The following is a 27,128-nucleotide window of genomic DNA, read 5'->3' as shown; positions in this document are numbered from 1 at the left end:
AGTGCCATAGAGAGGCAGGCGCCTGGATGCCTATCAGAGTAGTGCACTCCCATTCTGCCAGTGTACACTGTGGGTGAGGGAGCAGACTCCTGCTCACAGTCTCATTAGGATTCTGGGGGTCTAACTTTGGGAGCTGTCTTATCACAGGGTATACTTTTTCCTGTGTCTGACAAGGCTGTCTGTGGCTCTGGACGCTTAAAAATACTTGGGTCTGATACCACTCTCCTCTTTTAAGCCAGCAGTGCATAGGGTGGAGGATGTAAGCCAGATCAGCCTCATGAGGGCATCATCAGCACAGCCCAGTGTTACAGGTCTTTCACCCACGACTCGTTCCTTTGACAGAGGCTTGAATCCCTATCCTGTCTCACAGCAAGCAACTTGAGGAGACTTGAGCCCACCAGTTCTGCTTTTCAGCTAGAGAAGAGTAATCCACAGTTTTGCAGGAAGAGCTCACTGACAGTTGGCCACAATGGCCTGGTCTACATCAGGTAAAGGGAGGTTTGTGAAAGGCAGTATGGATTTGAGGCTTTGACTTTACTGTGTGTATGAGAGAGAAAATGATTTGATTACTATAAAATAAAGATAATTTGGTGATTATGAAGAACTAAGACACACATAAAGTTTCATCAGAATTCAAGATTAACCAGTTAACTTACTGGTGATGCTGCACATGCTTTCTGCCACAGACAAATGGGATCAAATAAAGCATGTTAGTCATGTAAAGATCTGCTCCATATTATTCTCCACTATAAGAAAGAGTTAGATAATTAGAGGCCTCAGTAAATAGCTTGGATTGTTGTATCAGCACTTCCAGGGGAATTTCGTGCAGGATAGTTCCTTCCTGTGTTGGGAGGAGTTGTTATTGTCAGAGAATTTCTCATTATCACCTCTGTGATATCTCCTGATTAGACCATTCTCTGGAATGCTCCTCTTACCTGACAGATGATAACACACAATGCCACAACATAAAACAATAGTCAGTTTAATGAGACCTTTTCAACTATTTCAGAAACAGATCTAATTGAATCTTCATTTGATGACATGTTGCCATGTTTAAACAAGGAAAAGGTTAAGTGAGCTCTCTGGAAACTCACTATACATAAGGCACATGACATATTTAATGTTCTTACTGACAAAGTAAATATTTTTTAATATTTTAAGATAATTGCATATCACATTCTAGGAATTCACTGTTCAGATATTAAATCAAGTAAGATGACAACTGCTGAAACAAAAACAGCATGAAATGTGTCTTGCAGAATTATTCAACTTCCCTTACAAACAGATTAGTCTGGATTACAAACATATACATTGTTCAAACAGTATGTTTATTGCAAACCTATATGCTGTTAAAGCAATTCTTCAAAATTTGTTGCTTGTTGGCAGATATGATATAGCTTAAATAATAAGAACTAAAAATGCTGCTTGCATAAATAGTAAACCCTTTCAGACCAGTACTCGGAAGAACCACTTTTTTTTTTGCTGTAGTAATTGTAGTAGTTTTAAGTCTGTTAGGTTAAGTTACTATCAGCTTTGAATAATGTTTGGAAGTCATTTTGTACATTCTTCTTGCAGATTTGCTTGAAGTTGTTCAGGTTGGTTGGATAGTGCAAAAGATGCTCGATTGCACTGAGATCTGGCCTTTAGAATGCAGAACATTCACCTTTTTAATGTTCAATGCCTACTGTGTTGCTTTAGCCTTGTTCTTGGGAACATTGTCCTGTCAAAAGGTGAAGTTTCTCCCAAACTTTTTTTTTTTTTTTTTTAGCAGACCAAAGCAGTTCGTCTCGCTGTATCTCCCTGTATTTTGAGCTTTTAATGAGATGCTCAGTCTGGTGAGGAAAAGCATCCTCAGCAGACTCCGCTGCCTTCATGACTGCTCATGACACTGACACACACTTCACTGTTGGGATGATTATATTTGTTGAGGAAAGGGCAGTTCTAGGTTTGCATTGCACATGGTGTTTTGAATTTTGGTCAAATAGCTCAGTTTTTTTCCTTCTCCAAACACATAATCTTAACCCACATTTTATCTGGGTCACTCTGATGTTTCCAGCAAACTCCAAATGTGCTTCGATGTGTTTTTCTTTAGTAATGGCTCCTTTCTATCCATACGACCATAGAGACAAGTTGTGTGTAGAGCTCGTCTGTCACTGAACTCTATCACCTTTAAAGTAATTGTTGGCCTCTCTGTGGCTTCCTTCATATGTCTTCTTGTTCTACCTGTGATTTGAGGGACAGCCTTGTCTATGCAGCATATGGGTAGTATGATACAACTTCCATTTTTCACCCAGTTGATCAGGTGGCTATCCAAACACTTGGATTTCCTGTTGTGTAGTCTTGTCCTATCTTGTGCATGTCTATATCTAATTTCCACAGGTCTCTTTGGTCATCATTTTCCATAAGACTGACTTTCTGACAAACAATCCTTAAATTAAAGGTGCCTTCTATCTAAAAAAGATGAACTTTTAGTCACCTTTTATGGATAGATTAAAAATAATTTTGACACAACACAGTGTCATTGGTAATCCAGATGAATCCTATGACTTTAAATGGTATTGAGTACTTTTGCAAGACACTATTGTATTTGTAGGGGCTTGATGCAGAACATGTAAAATAAACCATCATTAATCACAAGGCATTCACAGGTTCGGGCATTTATTTTACCCCTTATGTAGATTATAAAAAGCATTTGTAATTGTACATTGAAATATGCCATCTGAAGCACTGCCTACTGGGACAACTTTAAACCCCAACAATGATGACAAGGAATGAACCAGCAACTGGAAATAAAGCAGTCCTTCCTGGCTCCATGATCAAGGAGATGTTCAGTTCCGTAAGAATGCTTATTAGAAAAAAATTGATGGCGTAGTGGGTGGTGTACAGGTTGTTTAGTTGAGATTATCAAATGAGAAAAATCCCCTGTAGTTATCAGAATGCATGCTGCATCACCTACAGTACATACTAGATGGTGATAGAGATCCAAGCATGTCTAATACATTTGTAAAGCAGCCAACTTGATGCATGCATAAAAGCTCTTAGATGAATAATGCAAATGAGCTAAATGTATTAGATTAATGCAAATGCACAATATATGGCAACAGATTAGTAATTTTTGTCCCATTTACATGTTGATTTGCAGCCATAGCAAATAACTTCATATTTCTGTTACTGTATACAAATGACTGATGTTTTAAAGCACCTGTCCCCATTTTCTTCATCTGACCCCTGAGAAGGAATGAGAGATCTCCAGAAAGTCTAGGGAAACCGAAGAAAAATAAAGCAAGCATGCTAGATTAAGGATTCTTTATGTCAAAATATTAAGAATTGCTTTCACAGTAATTCTTCCTGATTTGTCATTATAGGAAAAGGAAAGCTTATTTTGTAGGCTTGATTCAGAGATGTCACAATGGACATGGCAAATTGAGTCTGTTACAGCAAGGCATTTGAATGTTAACCCAAAGAGCCTTTTGGCAACTTATGTGTAAATATCACCCCCTAGTGTATATCAAAGTAACATTGTGAGACTTCATACTGACTCAAATGAGACAGATTATAGTATCATTCAGAATGAACCTCCCCCACCACACAACTAATTCCAATTGTGTTAAAGCTGGAAAATCAAAATTTACAGCAGAGCTCTAGATGCAAATACAGGTAGCAACACTTTTCTAAGCTTTAACTGCTGTATATATATCCATCATATATTGGTTCACACAGGGGCAATATTATTTTTCTTTAGCTCCTGAACTGACAAAGAATTACAATGCTCACTTTCCAAATTGAAATCTAAAGAAAATCTGCTGAAGGATAAACAAGAAAAAAATTAAAATCAGTTTACAGTAAACAGGGAACAGGATTTTCCACTGGTTAATGCACTCTGGTTCATTATAAAAAAACAACAAACCCCCCCCCCCCCCCTCTCTTTTACTACAGTGCACAAATCAAGAGTGAAATAATGAGTTCCTTATATTATGCATTTATTATCTTGAAACATCATTAGCAAAAAAAAAAAAAAGAACCCATAAAAGTTGTGCCAACAGATCATGTACACTGCAATCCAGAATAATCATCAGCAACCACTTTAGTGAGCTTCCTAAAGGGAACAATATACATGCAACACACTGCTGTTTGTGTTATAGAGCTTTTGAATAGAGAGAGCATACAAGATACAATGGGGTAGGCAGGCAGCCATGTTCACAGCCTCCCAAACATTATTGGCCTTTACAAGAGAAGAACACTCCAGACAGTGGCAGTTGAAAGAAGTAATATATTCCACAAACTGAAGGCAGGGGCCAGGCAGACATTTACCAGATGTCAGGCTAAACTCCCCAACTTCAGTACAATAAATAATAGCTGGGTCTGGTCAGGCTGTATGGTCAGACCCTGGATAATACTAATGCAACCTCATTGGTAAATAAAGTGTAAACTGTTTATCCATTTCAGATATATGCATTATCCACAACTTTCATCATGAAACCTACATAAACAGGCAAAGCATATTTATGACCCATCCATTAAAAGTTTCTTTTTCAAATATTTTTGGTGCTAGAAATAACAAGCACCATAGCATTTAACAACTAAAATGTTAATCATTAACTTACAATAGTATGCACTTATCAAATACAAATAGTGAAACAAGCAAAAGTTTCAAAGAACAGAAGAATAACTTTAGCTGTATTTTCAGTGCTCTCCTCATTCTCTTTTGAGGGCCTCTCATATTGTATATAAAAGGTCTTATACCAGGCAGCAAAGGTTCTTGCATTTTTATAGTTATAAGATTTATTACTTTTTTGCACTAGGTTATACTTTGCCATCTTTTGTTTTCAAAATTAAATGTATATATTGAGCCAAAACAAATTATGTAGTATATAATGACAACTCTGTAGAATCAATAACATTTTATAACAAAATTTGAACGAATTCATGACGTCAGAATCAAAAATCATTTGGAACATTTAAAACATGTATATTGTTATATCCCTATCTAATACATCAAAATACTGTCAAAAACCCTGAAGCCCCGTTTGGCTTCAGTAAAGTTATGACTCCCTCATCATCAACACTATAAAGATATATTTAGATAGGTCTGTTTTGGATCCCCAGCCCTGGTCATCTAGCGCCCCTACGCCGGACCACGATAGTTCCGGCCACAATGTCATACACAGTCCTGTTGTGCTGGAAGAAGAGCAGTGTGATGAAGACTGGGAAGAGGAATGCGATGGATAAGTTCTTATTCAAAGCGCGTACTGTGGAACTGTGGGTGAAAAACAGCCATAGGACGAAACAGGTTATTGCAAAATCAGTGCAAGCATTAATGCAGAAATGTAATCTCTTGTTAGCGGATTTGTACACATTAAAAAGGGATAGACTGTACATCATTTGTTAAATCACTGGCATAATCTTGGCCTTTTCAATACTGATATTGTAGTAGGCCACAATATGCAAATACATCCACTAACAAATTACTTTTTTGGTGATCTATGACCATTCTGACAAGTCACAATCTTGAAAGTGTTTCAACAGCGTTCTGATTAAACAAAACTTAAATAATCAGAAATATACTTGGCCAATCACAGAAACAGTTCATTGCTCTGTTTTTAATACACTGTAAAACATATCACATTTGTTGTAGATAGTGATTTGTTGTAGATAGTGATGATACTTTGACCACATGATGGAACCCTTATAGCTGTGACGATTTTACTCACGCGGATAAGGTGACATTAGACGCTGGTACCACCAGGACACGGTTGGGTCGTACCAAGACTATAGAGTCACAGGTGACAACTCGCAGACCAAGCAGAAATTTCCCAGGAGTGGCTCCGCCTGCTCCCCAAATACAGATGATCTTCAGGGGAGAAAAGTGAAGATAGAAAGTTAACATCTGTTTAAGGACCCTGAAAATTAAACATACATCACACTGTATCATTATAGGCACAAATACAATAAGTGTCTTAAAAAATAAAACATTATATAAGCATATAATTGAGTGTGAATTACCATACAAAACTCAAGAGACCTAATCAAAACACAAATGGCTTCATAGATACAGTTCACATAAGTGAAACATAGCAAGGGAACACTATAAATGAGACAACTATTAAAGATTTGTTAGAAATGCAGAGGAAATTTCTGAAAAGTTGTAAGCACAATATAAAACAAAAGACTGATTTGCCTTTTATTTATATAACTACTTGACAAACGTCTGTGATATCTGGTCATATTAAATATGTTCAGTGTATGTGCAATTCAGTTTAAATTATTCTATAGACACACTCATGGTGTATGCTAAAATAGCAGCTTTACACAGAGCATGAAGATCAAGTTACAGCTTTGAAGTACTTGAATGAGAGAGAAGCATGCCCTCAGGCCCCTCACTCACCTCATAGAAACAAACCAGAACTCTGTACACCAGAGCCACTGCCATCATTTTCTGCAGGTCCTCCAGAGAGGTGTTCTCATCTATCTCTTCAACTACAAACTGCATTACAATTTTGGAAATGTCCCTGATGACAGACATGATCATAGTGGTTAGCTAAACGTGTGTTAACTACTCATGAAAACACAGTTCTTAATAATGTTCAATAATGATGGAATAAGCATCATTCCACTGGCATAACACCAGCAGTTTTTGCTTTTATGAGAAGTGACAGGAAAGTATTGTAAATTGTGACTTACTTCATTCCACTTAGGTGCATGATCCACAAAACTATGGTAGCTTTAACACAGAAGAGGATGAAGAAGTCTACCATTTCAGCTAGAAATCTGTGTAAAGGGGAGGGAATATTGTATTCTCTACCTAAAACAGAAAAAACAATATGGGTGGGCAAACCAAAACAAAAACGACCCTTGCCTTGGACATTACTCGTATAGTCAGATTAAATACCACGTCCCCGAAATCCAGGTGGCTGGAGGCTTCAAGGTTAGCCACTCCTACCTCAAATATTCATACCTAGGCTATATCCAGAAAACGTGCTATAGATAACCACATTAACTGGTTATCTATTTTGAGTTCCCCTTCATTTTATTGGGTAGTTAGCTAGCTATAGTCTAGTTTTAACAGTTAACATTTAGTCATCTAGCTAACCAAGTTGGCTAACTAGCTAGACAACTTAGCTAGCTAGCTACTAACTACTTGGCAATATTCAACATTGTGAAAAGCTAGATAGCTAGGTTAGCTACTTTAGCTAGCCAGACAGACACCTGACTTAGTTGCTAGATAGCTAGCTAGCTAACTGACCGGCTATCTGGCTAGCTAGCAACTAAGTTGTTACCTGCTTGCGGGGCAGCATTTCCATTTGGCTGTGCTGTGCTTGTAGCCGCTGGGGTTGTGGACAAGGGGCTCCCAGACTGAGAACCAGACGTGTTATTAGTTTGAGTTGGATTGGTAAGATGATTATACCAGCGGGCGATGTCTGAGGAGGTCGGGACAAATGGATAGTGAGCCGTGTTGGACGCCTGGCTCCCTTGTGGCGGCGGATAACAAGGAGGGAATGGAAGCGCCGACATAAACATCCAGCTCTGCCAGTTAGCATAGCCACAGTAATAGTGCCACATCCACTCTTGTAACTTCCTGCAGTAGTCTGTTCTTGAAATATGATTATCTCCGTTGAGTCTGTCGCCATCCGTTTTTCTTTCCTCTTCAGTTTTCATTGTAGCCATTCTTAGTCAGTTTAAATGTTACTGATTACCGTTACCTCAAACGAGAAGCTAATCGCACTACCAGCATCGGCCATGCTAATCCTCGCTCCGACTTGGACGCTACCATGTTTTTTTTTTTGTTGAATAAATAGATAACTATCGTAAGTAGACTGTCCGCACATGGGACTATTGTCGTATTCTTAAAGTTCAAGTTTGACAAAATTAAAATAAAATGTATAACAAACTGTGGGCGAAGAAATAAAGACAATGTTTTACAAACACTCAAATTGAATGGCACACCTGTAAGAGTTATCAATGGTGTAGACCACAGACATTTTCACAAACGTACATTTTCCCTTCTTTCCAAATAGATTACCGAAAGTGGACGTTACAGGAAATTTAAGTGATAAAATATCGAAATGTGCTGAAATCAAACAGTTAATTGTTCAAGAAATACGAATGAAAATTAACGAAGGAACTCGATGAGACCAATGTAAACCACAGGGTTACTTTAAAAAAATCAAACAAACAAGTTAAACTTATCAATCAATTCAATAAAACAAACAAACAAACAAGTGAAACGTAGTTATAATGCTTAATTCTTTTAGGGGATAACCGCAAGGGGGCAGTAGTGTCTTTCCTAGGTTACCTTATGGGTATTTGGGTATTTCATATTCTGGTACATACGTTTGAATACGAGCTTTATCTAAACTCAACGAAAGGAAGCCATAGAATAAAAAATGATATGTGGTATGCAAAAATTAGCTATTAATCATTTCGTGTTGTAGACCAGAGATTCAGTTTAGCTGGTGGGAATTCCAGCCCAATTGTTTATAGCCTGGGAGGCCTACACCTAAGATCTAGTCCTATTAATAGACGTAGCCTCAGTATCACTTGTGCATGTTATTTCCCTGGTAACTGTCCTGAGCACATTTTTAAATGCGAGAGCGCGATTCACCCAGCACTCACCGATTTCCTTTATTCGCATGCAGAATGTATATAAATAACTATACACTTCCCTTTTACATTTGACTGTAGGCATAATGACTCAGTTAATAGGGCGAGAAGTAACCATGGGTGACTTGCATGTAAATAATCGAGGTAAAAGGAAAAAGTGGTCCAACAAACACTGAATGGAACCGTCCAACGGCCGAGGATTATGGATGAATAATATTTATTTATTTATTTTTAATTTATTTGTGTGTGTGTGTGTGTCTGTGTGTGTGTGTGTGTGTGTGTGTGTGTGTGTGTGTGTGTGTGTGTGTGTGTGTTTGCTGTTGAGATTCTGTCAATCATAGTGACTGAGCTTAAAGTTGATAATGGTCAGAGCACTGTGGTTAAATCTTTTCATCTTCAAAACTACAACTGAGGATAAGAATCCAGATGAGAGACAAATGTTTGTGAAATACTTTTTTATTTTCTTCTGTGAACTTTGTAACTAGTGAGATTGTGTCAGCAGAGGTCTGTGGGCTGTCTGGTCATAGGGGTGTGGGGAAGAACACACCAGGTCTCACATACTTTCTCTAGGCCTCATCTGTTGTGTCACATGTGTGCAAATCATTCAGCAATTTGGGTATTACTGTTGGCCACAAATTGATACAAATTAAATGCTACTTCTTCATTATTGACCCTTACAGACTCTTTCAGAGGAATCCCATGGAAATTAATCCAACTTGAATAAGCAATCCATAAAGCTGCATAATGTGGCTAATTTCAAATACTTTAAACTCAGAAAAAAAACTTTCATATTCGTAATTTTAAAACATATCAACACAACTACATTCATTCTTTTTTTCCTGCAACCTTGTTCAGTATCTACTCATTTATACTAGTAGTTAGAAAACATAAAGGATTGTGTTTATTCTATACCTACTAGACCATTGCTATGTTTAAAGGTTTTTGATATACTATTTATAAAGAAAACTGAAAAACAAAACTTTGGTTACCCAACTGAGTACATTTTCAATTTGAGAAAAGTAATTTCGAAATGTATACCTCCCATGTACCTTTGACACAAATCCACAATTAACTGAACTCTGGTTCTCAAGAATCAGAGGCAAGCACTATTCTTAGTTAGCATCCCATGGTCAGAGCTCATATATACCTCCCACAACCTCCTTTTTTGATCTTGCGAAAGCTGCATGCTGCCCTACATGTGGGCCTGTCTGTATGGAAGTCACATGAGCCACTCCTTCCCCCTTCTTTTCTGGATCAAAAGCCACAGAAATAAGCCAAAGAGCACCCTGAAGCTTCTGAGCCACTGACAATGATGTTTGTTTTTTTTACTCACAGCTGTGCTGTAGTGAAACTTGAGTAGCCTTCATTTCAAAGAGCTTGTCAGTGTGCTGTGTCAGACATGCTGCTGTAAGTCATTCTCTTGAGCAATGGGCCATGTTGCATTTCTGACTTAACTTATTTATTTTCTTTGCAGTGGATGCCCCAGACCAAAGTAGTTTTGTTTGTGATGTTAAATTAGAGTTGCAGTTTAAATGGAGAATGGTCAGTCTTAATCATAAGCAAGGAAATGAAAGTTAGTAAATGACTGATGGCTTCCTATTTCCTCTAAACTATCACAAGCCAATGTTATCTTTCCCACACAGTGTGTGGAAGTGCGTGTTGTGTAGCAGAGTAATCGAAGGGGGGGGGGGGTGTTCACAGAACCATTGTTTTCAAACTCAGGATTTTATTTATAGTAAAGGTTAAGATTACTACTATTCACAAGTGTATTGAAAGGTATCAATAACAAGGAAAAACACACCGACTGTATATTTACATGTTAACTTGCACATATTTTGTTTCTCTTTCCTACAGGAAAAATATCTTATTAATTATTTGAACTGGAATCAGTAAAACAAAGGCACTGAATAAAATGGTGTGATGTATAATTTGTGTAATTAGTAATTAGCTTTAACTCATTGGTGTCTAGTATTAGATTCTCAGGGACATTCATTCTAAAAAAGAAAAGATAAATTCAGGCTTGTGTAACAAGCATCGGGGCTCTTACATCTTCCTGACAATGACCTGCAAGGATGAGTATAGGTTTGGTCAGTGTGGTTTAGTTATTATTGAAACCAGTGACAAGGGGATGGGAGCATGGGAGTTTGAGGGTGCGCTGCAGTATTTTTGCTGTTTCCAGGATTGCATTCTTCTGGATTGAGATTGATGTTTGCATTCCTGGGATCTGTTGGAGCCACTCCTCCATCTCAGAGATCAGAGCCCCAAGTACCCCTATCACTACAGGGACAACCTTGCTATTAACCTTTCACATTCCTGCTATTAACCGTTCACATTCTTTGGTCACTTCCACATTTCTTCTTTTAGCATATTGCTTTGTGTGTTTCCATCACTTGGGATTACCATGTGTATTTCAACTGCTGTTTTCTGCATTTTCTGTTTTCTACTTTCACTAGATGGTTCTCTATTACAGGGTTGTCTGTAGGATCCACAGGGTCTTTTGCTGTTTCACCACTCAGTGGTTGCTTCTATTTAGGGAGCTCTTTGGGGCTGTCCAGCTCATTTGCTTTGCACATGTTTCTATATATGATTCCTGCCACTTGTCTCTCAGTGTATGTTGTTCCCACAAGCATCTTGCACCCTACTACTAGATGCTGGATTGTCACAGGGGCTTCTTATTACAATGTGTACCATGTGTCATGTTTGGTGTATCTACTTCTATTGACTTAGTGCTTAGTGCTTGTTATTGTGCTGTCATGACTAGCACCTATGCTCTCCTTCAGTGCTGCATTTTCCAGCAACTGGAAGAATTATGATAATGAACTGGATTGGATTTAAGTTCAGTTAGACATCCATACTGTCCACATGTATAAGGTCAGTAGGGTCAGTGGCAAAATCGAGTTCTGCCACAGTGTAGAGTGTATAGTAGTTACAAACATAAACACTTAATTCCTGATGTTTAAAATTCTACATTTGTGGATTGCCATCATGTAGCGTGGTGGGTGTAACAAAATATAGCAGAGGAGACCACAGAAAAAGAAGACAAAGAAGAAAGAGACTAAATCCTGTAACAAGTACAGTCAGAGTGACGATGTGCAGTATCAAACAGTTCACTGCTAGTGGAATTAAAACTATTAACTGGATAAACACACTTTTACTGCTTTTCCATTTTGTAGTTGATGATGGCTTTCACATGCAAAGTTAAATGTAATATATAAAGTTCTGTATTTTATGGCTCTGAGCAACTGCTGTTCTCGCATTTTTCCTGCTTTTCACATTCTCAAACAAAATACGAAGATGTATCCATAATGTAGATGATTTCATTAGGACATTGTATAGCAGCTGACTATTTTAAGTGGGAACTCCCACAAAAGTTATAGTAATTGTATATTTCTGTGCAAAATATGATTTCACTGTGCTTGGTTTAAGGTAAAAAATAGAGATTTCCATTGGTTGTGATAGGCTCATTTTAAATGGCCCTTTCAATGGGAAAATCTTTGCGTTATTATGTCAGTTTATTTACATTTCTTATTTTTTCTTGGTGCCTATTTTGACAGTAAGTCAAGATTGTTTTGTAAGGCTGAGATTGTTGTGTAGTCTTTCCTGCCAAACTACCATATTCCCCAAAACATGCCAGATTCCTCAGGTTCCTCCCTTTTGCCTTATCTGCTGCAGTGTGTGGGCCAGAGTGCTTCCTTAGAACCATTCGCAGTGAACATATATGCCAACAATATCCCCCCCACAAAATTCCATCACACATGACAGCACTTCCAGTTCAACAGTTCTAAGGCTCTTCATTTAGTCTCATTGTTGTACAGCCCTTTACTTGCTACACAGTTTATTGTCTTGTGGAATTGATTTTGAATGTATATAGGTGCCATTTTTACACATCAGTCTAAGCAATGACCCAAAATGACAAAGTGAAATCATGTTTCCAGATAAACAAGATGTTTCTGACAGTAGTATTTCATTAGCTTTGCAAGCAAGAAGGGATCTCTGTCCAAAACATCCTGGCTCTCTGGAAGAGAAAATATCTGAAAAGTGTCTGATGCTACACAATATTCACCTTTCTTTGCTTCTCAAGTAGCTCGGCAGCATTTAATTTGCATCAAACTGGCCAACAGTATTACCTGATTTGCTGAATGATTTGCACACATGTGGTACAACCAGATTAGTCCTCTGAGGCAGAGAAAGTCTGTGAGACCTGATGTGTTCTTCCCCAAACCCCTATGACCAGACAGCCCACAGACCTCTGCTGACACAATCTCACTAGTTACAAAGTTCACAGAAAAAAAATGTGCATTTCATATTCTTGTTCTCATTCCACGTTTTCTCTGTTTCTTTGTTCAGTCACTGTTATTTTCCCACCTTTTCATATTCCTTTCCTTTAATGTTTACATCACCTGAGACTACCACATCTTCTATTTTCTGCATCTTATTTAATATAACAATGTCTAGTTGGTTTGCCAACACTTACTTATTACCCAGATCTAGAGGTCCCACAGGATCTTAAACTTGTATTGCAAAACACATTAGTCGTCGTTTTAATATATTACAAAATATATTTTAAAGATTTTAAAATCATTCAGCAATATAGTTCAACACTGGCAGCATACACGTCAGCTGTAACTATTTGCTATCAAACTAACTAATAGTTATAGTAAACTTTTTATTTGCAGTTATTCAAACATACATCTCTTGTGGGCACAAACACTACTGTGCCCGGGGGCACATAACCAAATTAGAAGTTAATCACTGTTGATGTGACGGCCTAAGTGCCGCAGGGCGAGGAGCAGGATGCACAGACTCCATCGACGTGGACAGATATTTATTGACATACGAAGACAACGGCACTCACATATAACACAAGCGGTGAATATGAATGCGAATACGTTTAACATTGACAACGAGAAGAAGCATTTAAACGCCATGAACTTGAACAACGGCAATGACCGACAGCGCTGCACACAATGACATGGGTTTAAATACACAAAGCCAAAACACTAACCAGGTGTATGTGTGTGCAGGCGAGGTTACAAATAAACAAACAATACCCTCCCACTGCACGCGGCAAACCACGTGACTCGTGAGAGGCGAGCGTTCCCTGACAGCGGAGTGAAGCGGGCAGTATGCTTGGACAGTCTGAATACAGTCGTGCATTTCCCATATCCATCTCCGCTGCCTTTTGTTCCACACTGCAGTTCTATAATACTGATAGGCATCAGGAGATGCTGTTGAGTCATTCTGGCATGGATTCTGCATTCTTATATGCAACAACACAGTGAAGCATGGACAACAGATCACTTTCTTTATTCCAAAAACTTTATGGTGGACTAAGGAATTACCCCACCCAAAAAATAAAATGCAATCAAATGTCCTCAGATGATCCTTGTGCATTGTTTTGTTACGTTTATTTTTGCAATGCTTATGTGATTTAAGAAAACTCACTCAGCTTTCTGTTCATTATCTGATAAGATTATTAGATTTTCTGGTCCATTACTGATTTATAGTTCATATGTGTCTCTAGTTTTAAATATATTATTATTATTATTATTATTATTATTATTATTATTATTATTATTATTATTATTATTATTATTCAGGTAACCAAAGCCTTAAAGGAACTGGGACAAATTGTCACAGGCATTATATTTCCTTAACCATGACACTTTTTGCCAAAAGTTTAAAACTTGCCTGTTTTTATATAAAGTAAACCTGTGCTGAAAAACACCCACATAAGTGGAGAATGTGTGACAATTCACCTGCATGTCTTTCTCATAGCTGTTATGACACCAATTTCCAGCATCAGAATTGAAAGTCCTGACATGTTATTTAGCTCAAAAGTTGTTAGAGCCAGCGACAGCAAATGTTTCCTTTAAAACATGAGCATAAATTAAGTGACAAATTTTCCATCAAAGCACTGCTCTTGAGAGATTCCAAAATATTTAAATGGATGTAGACCTATGAAATATTAAAGGTTTTCCTTTATAGATTATAGTAAAATCAAGCTTGTCATGTAAATTAAAGTGGTGGGAGGGCACCCACTTTGAAGTAAATGGAGTCTGTACCACAATGCTATTGTTCTGTCTGCACTGTTCTGTACTCCTATGGTGTTGTTTTAGTATACAGTGACCAAAGAACAGAACAGATACATGCTGCACTAACCACATACAGAGGGTTATTGATAATATCCCATGACTGAAAGTGGGAAGTGAATTCAAGAGCATAATTTTCTTTTATTCCCAGTAACACGGAAAATAATTCCATTATCAAGGGTAAAACATTTAAGGGCTTGGTCTCATTCATCACAAATACTTTAGGTATTCCTGTGTCAACCAGTCATTCTCAAATTTGCATTAAAGCTTAAAAACATCACCATAACTGACCTTGATCAAAATACCAAAGAATCTTTCAAGATACTTCCATGACATTGGAGGTACCTTTCCTATAGTATATGTAGGGGCCTAAAAAACTAATTTAGTGCATGACTATAGCACTAGAGTGCTTCATGTTGGAAGAGACCCCTTTTCCTTAAACAGATTGAAGAGTGTTTTCAAATCTGTTATAGTGCTCAGTTGCCATCTCCCATGTAACTGCCTTTAGAGGACAATAAAGGCTTGTTGCATGGTAACAAGCTACCCAGCAGTCCTGCTGAAAGAGACAGCACCATAAATGACACAGCAGTCTTTGTCACTGGCTCTCAGTGTGTAACTAAAAGGAAGTGAAAGCCTTTTCTATTCATTTGTTGACTAAGTCACCCAATCACCCAAGACATGAATGTTGAGCTAAATGTTTTCATGACTGATGTTAACATAATTAAAAGTATACTACAGAGAGGTTAACAGGTATTTAATTTGGACATTTACTTCATTAAAGGACATTGTAGGATTATTGAACATGCACAGGTAATAATAATAATCTAACAATGCTTGAGGCCTTTATGAACTTTATGACCAGAGGATGCTGGGAAACTGAAGGATGGAAGACAGTAGCCTTGGCCTCATCCTTAGACACAGCCACACTTGGTTGTATAACAGCATTGTGTAACTGAGATTAAGGAAGTTCACGGGAAGGGTGTACATGATGTCCTGCAGAGCAGCCCACCAGATGTTACCCAAAGGATATGACTTCATTCCCATAGGCTACTATGGGTCCAGGCAAAACAGATTTCAAGTCAAAGTGATAAAACAGTACACTACTGTGTCAATAACACACAATACCTCAACATCCTGCCATGTGTGTAATCCTATGGTGCGATGCACAGATTAGATAGAGGTGCACTGTGTAGAATGTTTTGCAACATTTTTGAAATGGTCTCTTAATAATAGAAGTCTGTCATTATATAAAGTCAAACCAATAAAACATTTCTTAAAGAAAATGTCCCCCAATGATATCTCTAATTGCAGTGCTGACAATAGATATAACTACAAAATATATTCACAGTATAGTGTACCTTTAGTCCTTTTTTTACCAGTGTGAATTAAAAATAAAGAAAGAAATAGGGCATATTTATTTTGTAGGCTAAATATTTGTTCTTGCAAGAATTCTTTACATTTATCTGATGCTTTTATCCAAAGAAACTTACAATTATGACTGTGTATAACTTGAACAATTGAGGGTTAAGGGTCTTGCTCAGGGGCCCAACAGTGGCATCTTAGCAGTGGTGGGGCTTGAACCAGAAACCTTCCAATTGCAAGTGAAGTACCTTAACCATTGAGCTACCACTGCCCATATAGGGACCATATTGTTATTACATCTTTAAAAAGAAAGAGAATATGGAATATTCTCTTTAGTTTATTACCCTCTCCTCCATCTTAAAAATGTGTTTTCCCTTTTTCTTCTAAAATATACCTCTTAACTCTAACATATAATGTTCTTTCTGACTGCTGACTTGCATCACAAACTCCCACCAAACTCTCACGTTACATTTTACTTAATTCTGCAAAAGCACGCATACACCATATTGTCCTAAGATACATCAGTAGCAATCTCGCATTCTTTAATGGGTCTCCATTGCAATAGCACAACAGATATCTCTGAAGCAAATCAAGTTCATATGTTCTCTTCCTTTGATCTCAGCATGGATAAGAGACTCTAACAGACTTATGCAATCAAACGCTGCAAAATGTGACACGTCCTCTATTATCATGAGTTAAGCTATGGTTTCCAGCACCTCCCACCATCACCTCCCAGGAAAGAAAAGGGCATCCTCTGTGGCACTCAACACATCATACTTTCATGGCTCTGTTTTTATGTGCTACTAGTGGTCTCAGTCTAAGCTAAATCAAAACACAAGTTAGCCACATGCTTTCAACTATGTTTTAAATACAGGCACTCAATAAAATGCATTACTGTACTGAATACATATGTTGGTACTGATGGGATAGAAAAATAAAATGCCTCTTAACATGACTGTTAAAAAAAAATACTGTAAGCCAGTTTTTTTGTAGTTTGACTACTGTATAATAAACTGTTTAAAAAGAAAAAAAAGAAGAAACCTTATTGACTCTAGTTCAAGGGACTCACCATTTTTGGGATATGGTTCATCTCATTAAAAGCTCGATAACAGCAAGTGTTTGAGACATTAAATCTAAATTAGAGCCAATCAGAACTGATAATGAGATTTAACCTGTTAATCATCTGTTCTATCAATTTGCACAATATTTTCTACACTAGCACACAAAAAAGTGAGTGGTTAAAAATAATTATAAAAAATAAAAATAATTATAAAAATAAAGGTCAGCTTTCTTAGATATGAAAGGATTCAAAGCATCCTTCCTTCTGACAAGGGCTAAAATAGACTATGTAAAGCAACACACCAGTTAAATTAAGCATTTATTTAAAGCACCACAATTCATCTTACAATATACTGCATGCTTTGACATCAATGCGGGTTAACATCTTGGCTTTCTCTCATAGGTCCTCACTGTGGCACATTCCGCATCTTCCTTGTCTGCAGGGAAAGAGATCCTAGAAAGTCAACGCAGCAGTTTAAATGTGTTGGAGTACACATAATGAACAAACAATTAATTCTTTATTCAATATTGCTCAATATGCCATATTGCTTGATAAGGGTGTCACCAGGGATTTTGGGCCCCATGAAAAGATATTACACAGTGTTAATAGGACTGTTGTTTGAGGAACATTAGAGTCCTACTGAACTGTTTACTTTTAAATCTATTTATTATGTTTTTTCTTTGTTTTCACAGATTTTACTAATAAATTGAACACACTACACTTATCTGGAGGTGTCCTGTACCTTTGGTGTTTTGAACCCTGTATTCCGTCCTTGATGCAAAACCATGCATAAATCCTGGGATTCCTAAGGATTATATCATCCTCTGATGGGGAATTTTTCACAGTTGGTGGCAGCAGTGTTGAAGATTGGAAGATGTTATGACACAGACATCCCTGCAAATGGCCTACAGAGTGCAACAGGAAAAGGACGAACACCTTCAACGTGAAGCAGTGAAGCATGATCAAAGACGGCATTCACTGCATCACCAGTTTGGGCTGTTTCAGGAGGAACTGAGGAGGAACCTGCCTGAAAGGCAACATGAGGAGAGTAAAAGTGGAGAAGTCATGGGGTCTTCGAGCACTCAGATCCTACAAAGCAGAGATGAGACACCAAGAACATGGCAAAGTTGGAATGAATCTCCAAGATTTACACACAATGCTACTTACATCGAGAATGCCAACACTCAAATAGACGACATTCAGCCTTCCTCACGATGTTCGTGCAGATAGTGCAAGTTACAAGATGGCTGAAGGAGATATGGGGACTACACCTAGTTCCAAAAAAATTTGACAATTTTGACATTGTCAAGGAGTCAATATTAAAGAAATATGAAATAAAGAAATCTACTGACAATGAGTCTGGAACTTTACCGTTAAAGATGCCAAGAGAGCTCTACACAAGGTTAAAGGGTCTCTATGAGAAGTAGATGATGCTGAAAGAAAAATCCAAGGAAGAAGCTGGAGACACCATCATCCTGGAAAAATACCCGAGCATGGTGAAACCAGAACTGAGAAGAACTGGATAAAAGCTCAGCCCAACTTCGGAAGACCAAGCTATGGAGATGACAGAAGCATTCCTGGGGACCAGACAAACCAAGGGAGAATATCAGTTTGGAAGCAACAACAGACCACTTCATTACTCAGGGTTGCTGCTGTACCTGTAGAAATAGCGATAGGGTCGTAACAAACACCAATAAGCAGAAGGGACAGTAAGGTTTTATAATTGTGAGATATGCCCTAAGCTTGAGAATAAATTTAATAGACTGTGTTTTATCCCTAAAACGGAAAGAAGTGTCGAGCTACATGAAAAAAAGTACAGATAGCATTGTGCCTGTAAAAATCAGAGGGAAACAATTAAAAGCCCTAGCCAGTCTATGGTTTCAATGGACTGTTTACCTGAGACTGAGCTGAACTATTCTGGTACAATAAGGGTAAAATGTATACATGGGGATGAGCAAGTTTACCCAGCATCTAATATCAGCATAGAAATTAAGGGCCAAACATACATTCTTAGGGTAGGGACTATGCAGAGCTTCTCATATGCTGTCATTTTATGAAGAGATGTACCAACCTTAGTAGATCTTTTAACTGAGCAACAGAGAGTAACTGATGTGATGGTAGCAACCAGGCTACAAACCTAAAGGGAAAAGGCTCAGAAAACAAGAAAACAAAGCTTAGCTGAAGGAAATTCCATTCAGCACAGAGTCTAGAACAAAAACTAGAAGAAAACTAGAAGAGCCTAGAAGAAAAACTAAAAAGAGATCAAAGGCAAGACAACGTATAGGGCACAGTTTTGGTTGAAAATTTAGAACACAAGTATACAGAATGAGGTTCTACCAAATAATTCAGCACAGCTGCAGAGCCAAGATGAGTCGCATTTAAAATGTGTCATAGACAAGCTAAAGTGCAAAACTGTCTCATTTTAAAAGACAACATCCTCTACAGGGTTAAAGGTGACCAAGTACCAAAAAGCTGGACGTCATAAGACTAGCACATTCAGAACCATGGGCAGGACATTTAGGACACACTAAAACACTTGACAGAGCAGCATGTAGCTTTTACTGGCTTAGTCAATAGGTAGTTCTGCAGGACTTGCCCAGAGTGCTAACTTACAGCTCCAGCAAAAAAATCAGACAGAGTACCACTGATAAACCTACCCATAAAAGACTCCATTCACCCGGATTGCGATGGATATAGTCTGTCCCTTACCAAGAAGCCAGTCAGGAAACCAATACATACTAATAATCTTTGACTACAACTCGCTACCCAGAAGCATTTCCTCTAAGGAAAGTAAAAACACACCAGTTAGTCAGTGATCTGATGCAGTTCTTTTCCTGAGTAGGGATACCAAGAGAAACATTCACAGACCAAGGCACTAATTTGACATCCAAGCAGTTCAGGGAGGTGTTTAAGATACTAGGGATAAAGGGGATAAGAACTATACCTTACCACATTCAGACCAACAGCCTCATTGAAAGATTCAACAAGAGCATGCTGAAGAAGTTTGTTGCAGATACAGGCACCGACTGGGATACATGACTCCCATATTTGTTCTTTGCTTACAAAGAAGTGCCACAATCCACCAGATTCTCTCTGTTCCAAATGCTCCATGGCAGTGAAGTTAGAGGTCCACTGGATATACTGAAAGAGGCATGGGAAGGTCACAACATGAACCAAAAACTCAACAGCCTGTCCTATATTCTTAAGATGAGGGAGAAGATGGTATCACTGACAGAGAGGGTCCATGAGAACACAGAGAAAGCCCAGAATCATCAAAAGGAGGGGTAGGACAGAGCAGTGAAGAACAGAAAGCTCATTCCAGGAGAAAAAGCCTTTGTTCTTTTGCCATCAGACACCAGCCTCCTAGCAAAGTGGCAGTGACCATACAAGGTCTTGCAGCAGATTGAACAGATGTCATACAAGCTACTTCTTCCTGACCAAAAGAAGTAGAAATAGACATTCCACATTAACATGCTCAGAGCATGGAAAGAGCCCAGAAAAGATGTTGCAGAGCAAATGTGGATTAGATCCATGGAAGAAGAGTCGTGGGAGCAATACTTTCCTTCAAAAGGAGGGGAGAGTATGTCACTCGACCTGTCACACCTAAAGCCACAACAAAGAGTCATCCCATCAGATCTCTTCAGAGCCAGGCAAGACTGATGTCATGCAGCACAACATTTCACTGCCAATTATACTGTGTATGACTATGTATGTGACAAACTGATTTGATTTGAAATATGTCTTCTAAAGGACGAGCCCATGAGACAGGTGAAGTGCAGAGTGCCAGCACACCTGAAGCCAGAGCTTAAGAAATAGGTAGAAACAATGCTTTAGCTGTGAGCCATCATGGAGTGAGTGGTGTAGTCTGGTGGTGAAGTATTTGATGACATTAGACCTGTGTAAGGGATATTGGCAAGTTCCACTGATGCCAAAAGCAAAAGAATTGACAGTATTCTGCACACCAAGTGGCCTGTACAACTTCATGGTTTTGTATTTCATCCTTCATGGAGCAGCAACGACATTTCAGCAGCTAATAAACAAGGTGCTCAAAGGCACAGAAGACTTTGCAGCCACATATATTGATGATGTCATCTACAGCATGATGTGGGCTGAACATGTACAACATGTAGGGACAGTACTGCAGCGGATCGCACACATGGAGTTGACAGCTAACCCAACCAAGTGTCACCTCGCAAGGGGCAAACCTGGTTTATGTCCTAGGGGGAGGAGTCATCCTCCTGCAAGTCAAGGGAGTGAAGGGGTGCCCTGCGCCAACGACCAAGAGGAGAGTGCCATCATTTCTGGGACTGGTTGGCTGGTACCATACGTTCATTCCAAACCTTTCTAGTAGAGCAGCTGTAGAGTGCACGGGACATTGAAACTTTGTAATATATTGAGACTGATTTTATTGTTCTTCTGTAGAGCCACCTGCCTGAGATATTGGTTTAGCCCAGGGTGGGGCTTCCTGTATTTAGGTGGGTGTAGAACAGAAGGTAGAGGTTGGTGAGATGGGAGTTGTAGTCACTTGATGATTGTCTGCTGACTGAGCAGCAGCTAATTCTATTTCATCTTGGTGCTAGTGAACTGTGGTTTACTTTTTAAACCATTTATATTCACAATTTTTATTAATTGAAAAACCCCTTATAATGACATGAGGAAGATGCTGGATATTCTGATTTTTTTTTTCTAAGCTTTTATCAAACTTCCAAGTAGGCTTGTATGATGTCATGTGTTGCCCAAGCAGTTAGGCTGCTGTTGAACATGCAAAAGCAAGTTAGCCAATTAAAAAACATATGCTGTGCCCTGATTGGTGTTCTTTAGTTTGCAAGAGCATGATAATCATTAACATCCACTGTTTATACAATTAATTTTCACTTAAAAAGTAACAAGGAACAAAAGGTGTTACATAAATGTAACGGGGTAAAAAGTATAAATTTGTATTGTGAAATGTAAATGTAAAAGTTAATTAAATACATCAAGATAGTATTTGAATATAGTAATGAAGTACATATAATTTGTTTCTGTCCACCACTAATTAAATCACTATTCAGCTTTTATTCACTTTACCTGATTGATCTGAGTATCATATTGTAAAATAGTTTATAATTATTATACCACCTTGTGCCAGCCTAAAACCAGATTGACTTGTTCATTTTAGAGAGGATCAGGCATGGGTGTGCATGAGCTTTTTTGTCCATGCTGTAGTGCCCCCTATTGACCAATGCACCTCAATTTGTATAATGGCACCTCTTCATAGATGTATTGAGACATTTTCACTCCCCTGACTAGTGGTCACCAATGCCAAATGTTGACCAAGTTGCGAAGGCACTTTGTTGCTATTAATGTGTTGCAAAAATAAAAGGCATCTTTCATCACTGCAACTTATAATAATGTTAGTCTGATTATGAACTTATAATAAAGTACTGTTAGCCTGATTATGAACTTATAATAAAGTACTGTAAGCCTGTTTTTTTAACTTTAACTACTGTACTATGAACTGTTTAAAAATACTTATGGACTCCGGACACTAAATGTGTTTGAGTACAGAATGTGAGACCCCAGAAAGAGAGTTAACCAGTTAATCCCCATTTTCCAATAGAATTTTAAAAATAATGTATATTTTGGAAATCAAGGTAAATACTGATAGTTTGGGTTGATTAGTTTGATGTCTGAAACACTGGAAAACACTACAACATCGAATGTATATTTCGCTACAATGAGCAGATAACCACCAAATACTGGTTATAGTGGCTTTCAGGTATTATCATTATGATTCACTTTATAGTGTTCTTCATTCAACATTTTCTAGGCTAGTACAATAAAAGTGTGCGTGAATTATTTAATCGTAAGGTCTATTAAGCATATATATTAAATTTTCATCTTAGATGTGAAAGGCTTATGCTTCAAAGCATCTTAAATCTTTTAGCTTTCTTTAGATTGTCTTAAAACAGTTTAAAACAGATTAAGACAGATTTTATAACAGAATAAACACTACCAGTAAACACCAGTAAAATAAAACTTTTATTTAAGACATCAGATTTAATGCTAAATGTGTCTTAAAAATGCACTGCATGCATTGGCTTTGTTGTCAAAGATGAAAAAAAAAACAAAGAAACAAGAGAGATAAAAGGACCCTGTGGTCTTACTGCTCATTAAACTGAGCCAGGCATCCTCAAATCAAATCAGGCGTTAACGTGTTTTCTCTCTCTCATAAGTTCTCACTGCCACCACGTTTCCCATCTTGCATGTCTGTAGGAAAAGAGATGTTAAAATAGAAAGTCAGTGCCGCAGCTATATGTCTCAGACCAACACTTCAATACAGGTAACATAAGATATGAAGAGATCATTACAACCAACCCACCAAATGAGAGCACAATCTTAAATTACCAAAAAACAAACAACAACAAAAAACCAACAACAATAACCTCAAAACTGTATTTACTTCAGGCTACAGTATACTATATGGATAGCATATTAATGTATTAGTCCAAATATAAGAAATCGAAAGCTCAACATAAGTCTCATAAATAGATTATAAATGAATCCAATTTAAAATATTCTTACCGCTATTAATTTTCCGTCAATCATTTCCCTCTCTATTGCTGTCTCTTTGCCGTCCCAGGACTGTTTTTGCACAAGTTTGCCATTCTCAAGGGTTACAATAGTCTGCAGATAAAGAAAGGGAATCTCCGTCAAGTCCATACAAGGCACAGGTTAAGCTACTTCTCCAAAATATCTGACAGCTGACCGTTGTCTTTCTGTCGTCAGCAGTGGTCTCCTCAAATGCCTCATTTAGTCTGAACTTTATCTCGGTATTTTTGAATGCGCTCTGTGTCTTCATGCATATCCATCCATCACCGTCCACTCCAACTATAAGGTTGGGCTTGGTCCTGTTCCCTACTTGACGGGTGGCAAAACCCACACCTAAAACATATCATGTCACACATACGGCTTAATGTGTCTAGTCTTGAACAGTTAAAATAATTAATATCTATACAATTTTTACGGCAGTCCCACCCGGGGAAATTTTTTTTTAATAGTGACAAGAAATGTACCGCACAGATCAAACATCTTTAGTTACCTAAGTTTAATTTAAGGTTAGTCTGGATATATAGATTTTTAAAAACTGATCATACCCAGAGCCTTCATATATTCGTCAAAGTTCTCGCTGGTAATCATCTTCCAAGATCCCACAAAATTCTCAACCATCTTTACACCTGGATTGTTGATAATAGAGACCTAACTCTACGGTAACTCACACGACACAAACTGACCAGCCGGACAGTGGCTCTATGCTTTTATGGCGTTTCTATTGCACGTGAGCGATTAAGCGACCCAATCAACGCTTTTAACGTCATTTAAGAGTATTCCTCATTCTTTTACGCGCACGGCAATGAAAGACGAAGGAAAGTTTCACGTAAGTCAATTTTTGTGTCACAAAACAGGTCAATAGGTTACGCGCGTACAAAACAAGTGTACTGCGTGAACATAAATGTTGACTTGCACATTTGATTATTCACCGGAAAGCAATAGAAATTTTTCTAACTCTCAATAAGACGAGCGCACGCGCGCGCACACACTAACACACACTAACACATACACAGAGAGAGAGAGAGAGAGAGAGAGAGCGAGAGAGAGAGAGAGAGACACACACAAACTGTAATGTTTGTTTTGTTTTTTTATTCTTTTAATCCTACGTAATACAAACAACTTCAGACACATACACACCTGAAATGTTTGTTTCATTATTTATTCTTTTAATCTTACATAATACAAACAACTTCAGACACAGTCATTGCATTTAATGATTTTTTTTTTTTTTTTTTTTACAAAATATAAAGCATATTTATTTCTTAGACTGGGGATCCTTTGCCCTGCATCGTGTCTGTAAGGCAGCAAGCATCTCTTGGCTTGTCAGTTTGGATCCTTTCATCACTAATCTTTCTCCATCAACTGCAAAAAAGTACAAATATGTTACAAATACACAAAAGTGAATAATCAACATTTATGTACAATCAATTATTAGGCTATCCTAAGACTGTTATTACCGTGTTCGAGTATACATGAAGAAAAAAAACAATTTCAGTTCACTCACTGAATGTGACATCAATCACAGGCTCTGACTGGTCATGTTTCACTTCTGTTATGATATCACAGTTCATATTCGTAGCTCTAGCCTTTTCAGATCCAACAAAAATGAGAAAGTCTCTAAGGAACAAAGCAATACTATGACATTAGAAGCCCATAACCATAAATCTCATGCATCTGATGGTTTTACATTTTTTCTAACAATGGAAGATTTTCAAAATATTTTAGTGATCAAAAGATTACATAGCCTACTGTGTAAATGATGCTGCCAATGCAGCTCAGTGGTGTGCATACCTAACCATCAACTCTATGTGGCAGCAAAGGTTTGACAAACTCCAACACAGTATCGAAGGTGACTCTCAAAAAATATTCCACATCAATGCTCACTAAATTGTCACTTACAGTTAGGTTCATAAGTATTTGGATAGTGACAATGAAGATTAGTGAAGCTATGAATTTTATCTTAGGAGTTCATGCATTTTGGGTGGTTTGGAAAAGTCATATTCATTTTATAATGCTCCCTACTGATGAAGGTCTGCAAAGATTGATGTGCATACTCAGACTTATGTACTTGAGGTTAGTAGTTAGGTCCCTACCTATAGTTAAGGTTACAGTTCCTGTCTGCTCGTGACTTGTGTCATACTCTTTAACCCAGTCTCCTGGGGAACAATAGCAGCATATGATATAAGTCACAGCAAACCATGGAAACAAAACCCAAAACAAAACAGTTTTTTTCTTAAAATGACCTCATCAGAAAATGTGTGATAAGGATCCAAATATTCACAATAATTTAGTGTTCATAAAAATGGACACAACCTTTATGCAATTATAAAGGTGGCATCTAAAAATTAATTTAAAAAATTCAATTACAACAGTACTGATGAGTGTATGATGCTGTGCTGAGTGTGAAGAGCTATAATGTGAAGATATTTAAGATATATTCAAATAATAATACAAAGTATTCAAGGTAAGATTTTCTTTTTTTTTTTTTTTTTTACAAATTAAGTCACAATTAATTGGCATTATTTGTGTATGTGCATCATATCCTGTTTAATTTAATTTCAATGAGTTGGGTGATTGCTGTGAGCCCGCGCACACACACACACAGATTACAAACACTTCTTGCCTGGGTCCATAAACTGTATATACAGTCTATGCTTGCAACCCTAATGATGGCCTTTCTGCGTTAGACCACGGCGCCGATTAGTTGCTTGAAAATGATTAATGAGTGCCTTCTACAGGCGAAATATCGTATTTGCAGCATCATTCAATGTGAACCGCAAAAATTCTAACTTAATTAATAACTTGCTGTAAAGGAGGAGCCAACGCCAAGCTGATCCGGAGCAATGTACTCGACAGCCTTGACTTAATTATGAACTTAAGCATATACACAAGCAAGCAAAAGAGACAATGAGATTCTCCCACTGGTTCAATGCAAAGCTGCTATAAAAAAAATAGCGACGACGTCCACTAGCTAGCTAAAGTAGCTAACCACGTCGCGGAACTATAACGATAGCTATGTTAGCTAACCTAACGCTAAGATTACATACACTATACATTAAATAAATTATAGTATGCATACTTTATCCCCCGTAATTCCCATAAGCGATCGTTCATCAAATGCAAAACTCTCGAGGTTAATTAAACAGACTTTCACGCACTACAACGAGCTAGCGAACCAAGCTGAAGGTTGACACGATGAAAACCCAGCAGCCAATTTCTTCCACGATAAATATCCTATTAACACATGACACAAATTTCAGATATATTTGATTAACAAACGTGCATTCTTACCGTGTCGAACAAACATTGGATTCAAATGGGCAGAACTGCACAACTATTTTCTTAACCGCTTTTAGCACCACAGCTCCCCTGGAAGCTGCCATCTTTCTTGTCTGTGAACTTTGAACTATGATGTTTTCGGA

General features: G+C 37.8%; 3 protein-coding genes across 4 annotated transcripts; all 3 read right to left on the bottom strand.

The window, feature by feature from the left end:
- Positions 1-3,963: 3,963 nt before the first annotated feature.
- fam8a1a (family with sequence similarity 8 member A1a) lies at positions 3,964-7,821 on the bottom strand. 2 transcript variants are annotated; one of them, XM_027006416.2, is made up of 5 exons: positions 7,406-7,821; positions 6,682-6,802; positions 6,386-6,509; positions 5,712-5,851; positions 3,964-5,257 (listed from the first exon to the last, which is right to left on the bottom strand). In XM_027006416.2, the coding sequence occupies exons 1-5, from the start codon at positions 7,626-7,628 to the stop codon at positions 5,113-5,115; spliced, it is 753 nt and encodes a 250-aa protein (XP_026862217.2). In that variant the 5' UTR covers positions 7,629-7,821; the 3' UTR covers positions 3,964-5,112. The 2 variants fall into 2 exon arrangements, with proteins under 2 accessions (XP_026862217.2, XP_026862216.2); XM_027006415.2 differs by having other exon boundaries at positions 7,278-7,820.
- Positions 7,822-23,118: 15,297 nt separating this feature from the next.
- Positions 23,119-24,398, bottom strand: fabp4a (fatty acid binding protein 4a). The gene is made up of 4 exons (XM_027006409.2): positions 24,252-24,398; positions 23,864-24,039; positions 23,680-23,781; positions 23,119-23,364 (listed from the first exon to the last, which is right to left on the bottom strand). Exons 1-4 carry the CDS (start codon positions 24,322-24,324, stop codon positions 23,305-23,307), a joined length of 411 nt encoding a protein of 136 aa, XP_026862210.1. The 5' UTR covers positions 24,325-24,398; the 3' UTR covers positions 23,119-23,304.
- A 448-nt stretch (positions 24,399-24,846) lies between these two features.
- Positions 24,847-27,128, bottom strand: mrpl53 (mitochondrial ribosomal protein L53). Its single transcript, XM_027006345.2, has 3 exons — positions 26,998-27,128; positions 25,211-25,323; positions 24,847-25,068 (listed from the first exon to the last, which is right to left on the bottom strand). The coding sequence occupies exons 1-3, from the start codon at positions 27,087-27,089 to the stop codon at positions 24,962-24,964; spliced, it is 312 nt and encodes a 103-aa protein (XP_026862146.2). The 5' UTR covers positions 27,090-27,128; the 3' UTR covers positions 24,847-24,961.

Source organism: Electrophorus electricus, chromosome 8, assembly GCF_013358815.1.
Source record: "Electrophorus electricus isolate fEleEle1 chromosome 8, fEleEle1.pri, whole genome shotgun sequence".
Lineage (NCBI taxonomy): Eukaryota > Metazoa > Chordata > Actinopteri > Gymnotiformes > Gymnotidae > Electrophorus > Electrophorus electricus.
The sequence above is the reverse complement of the archived record's forward strand: the minus strand, read 5'-3'. Positions and strand labels throughout refer to the sequence as shown.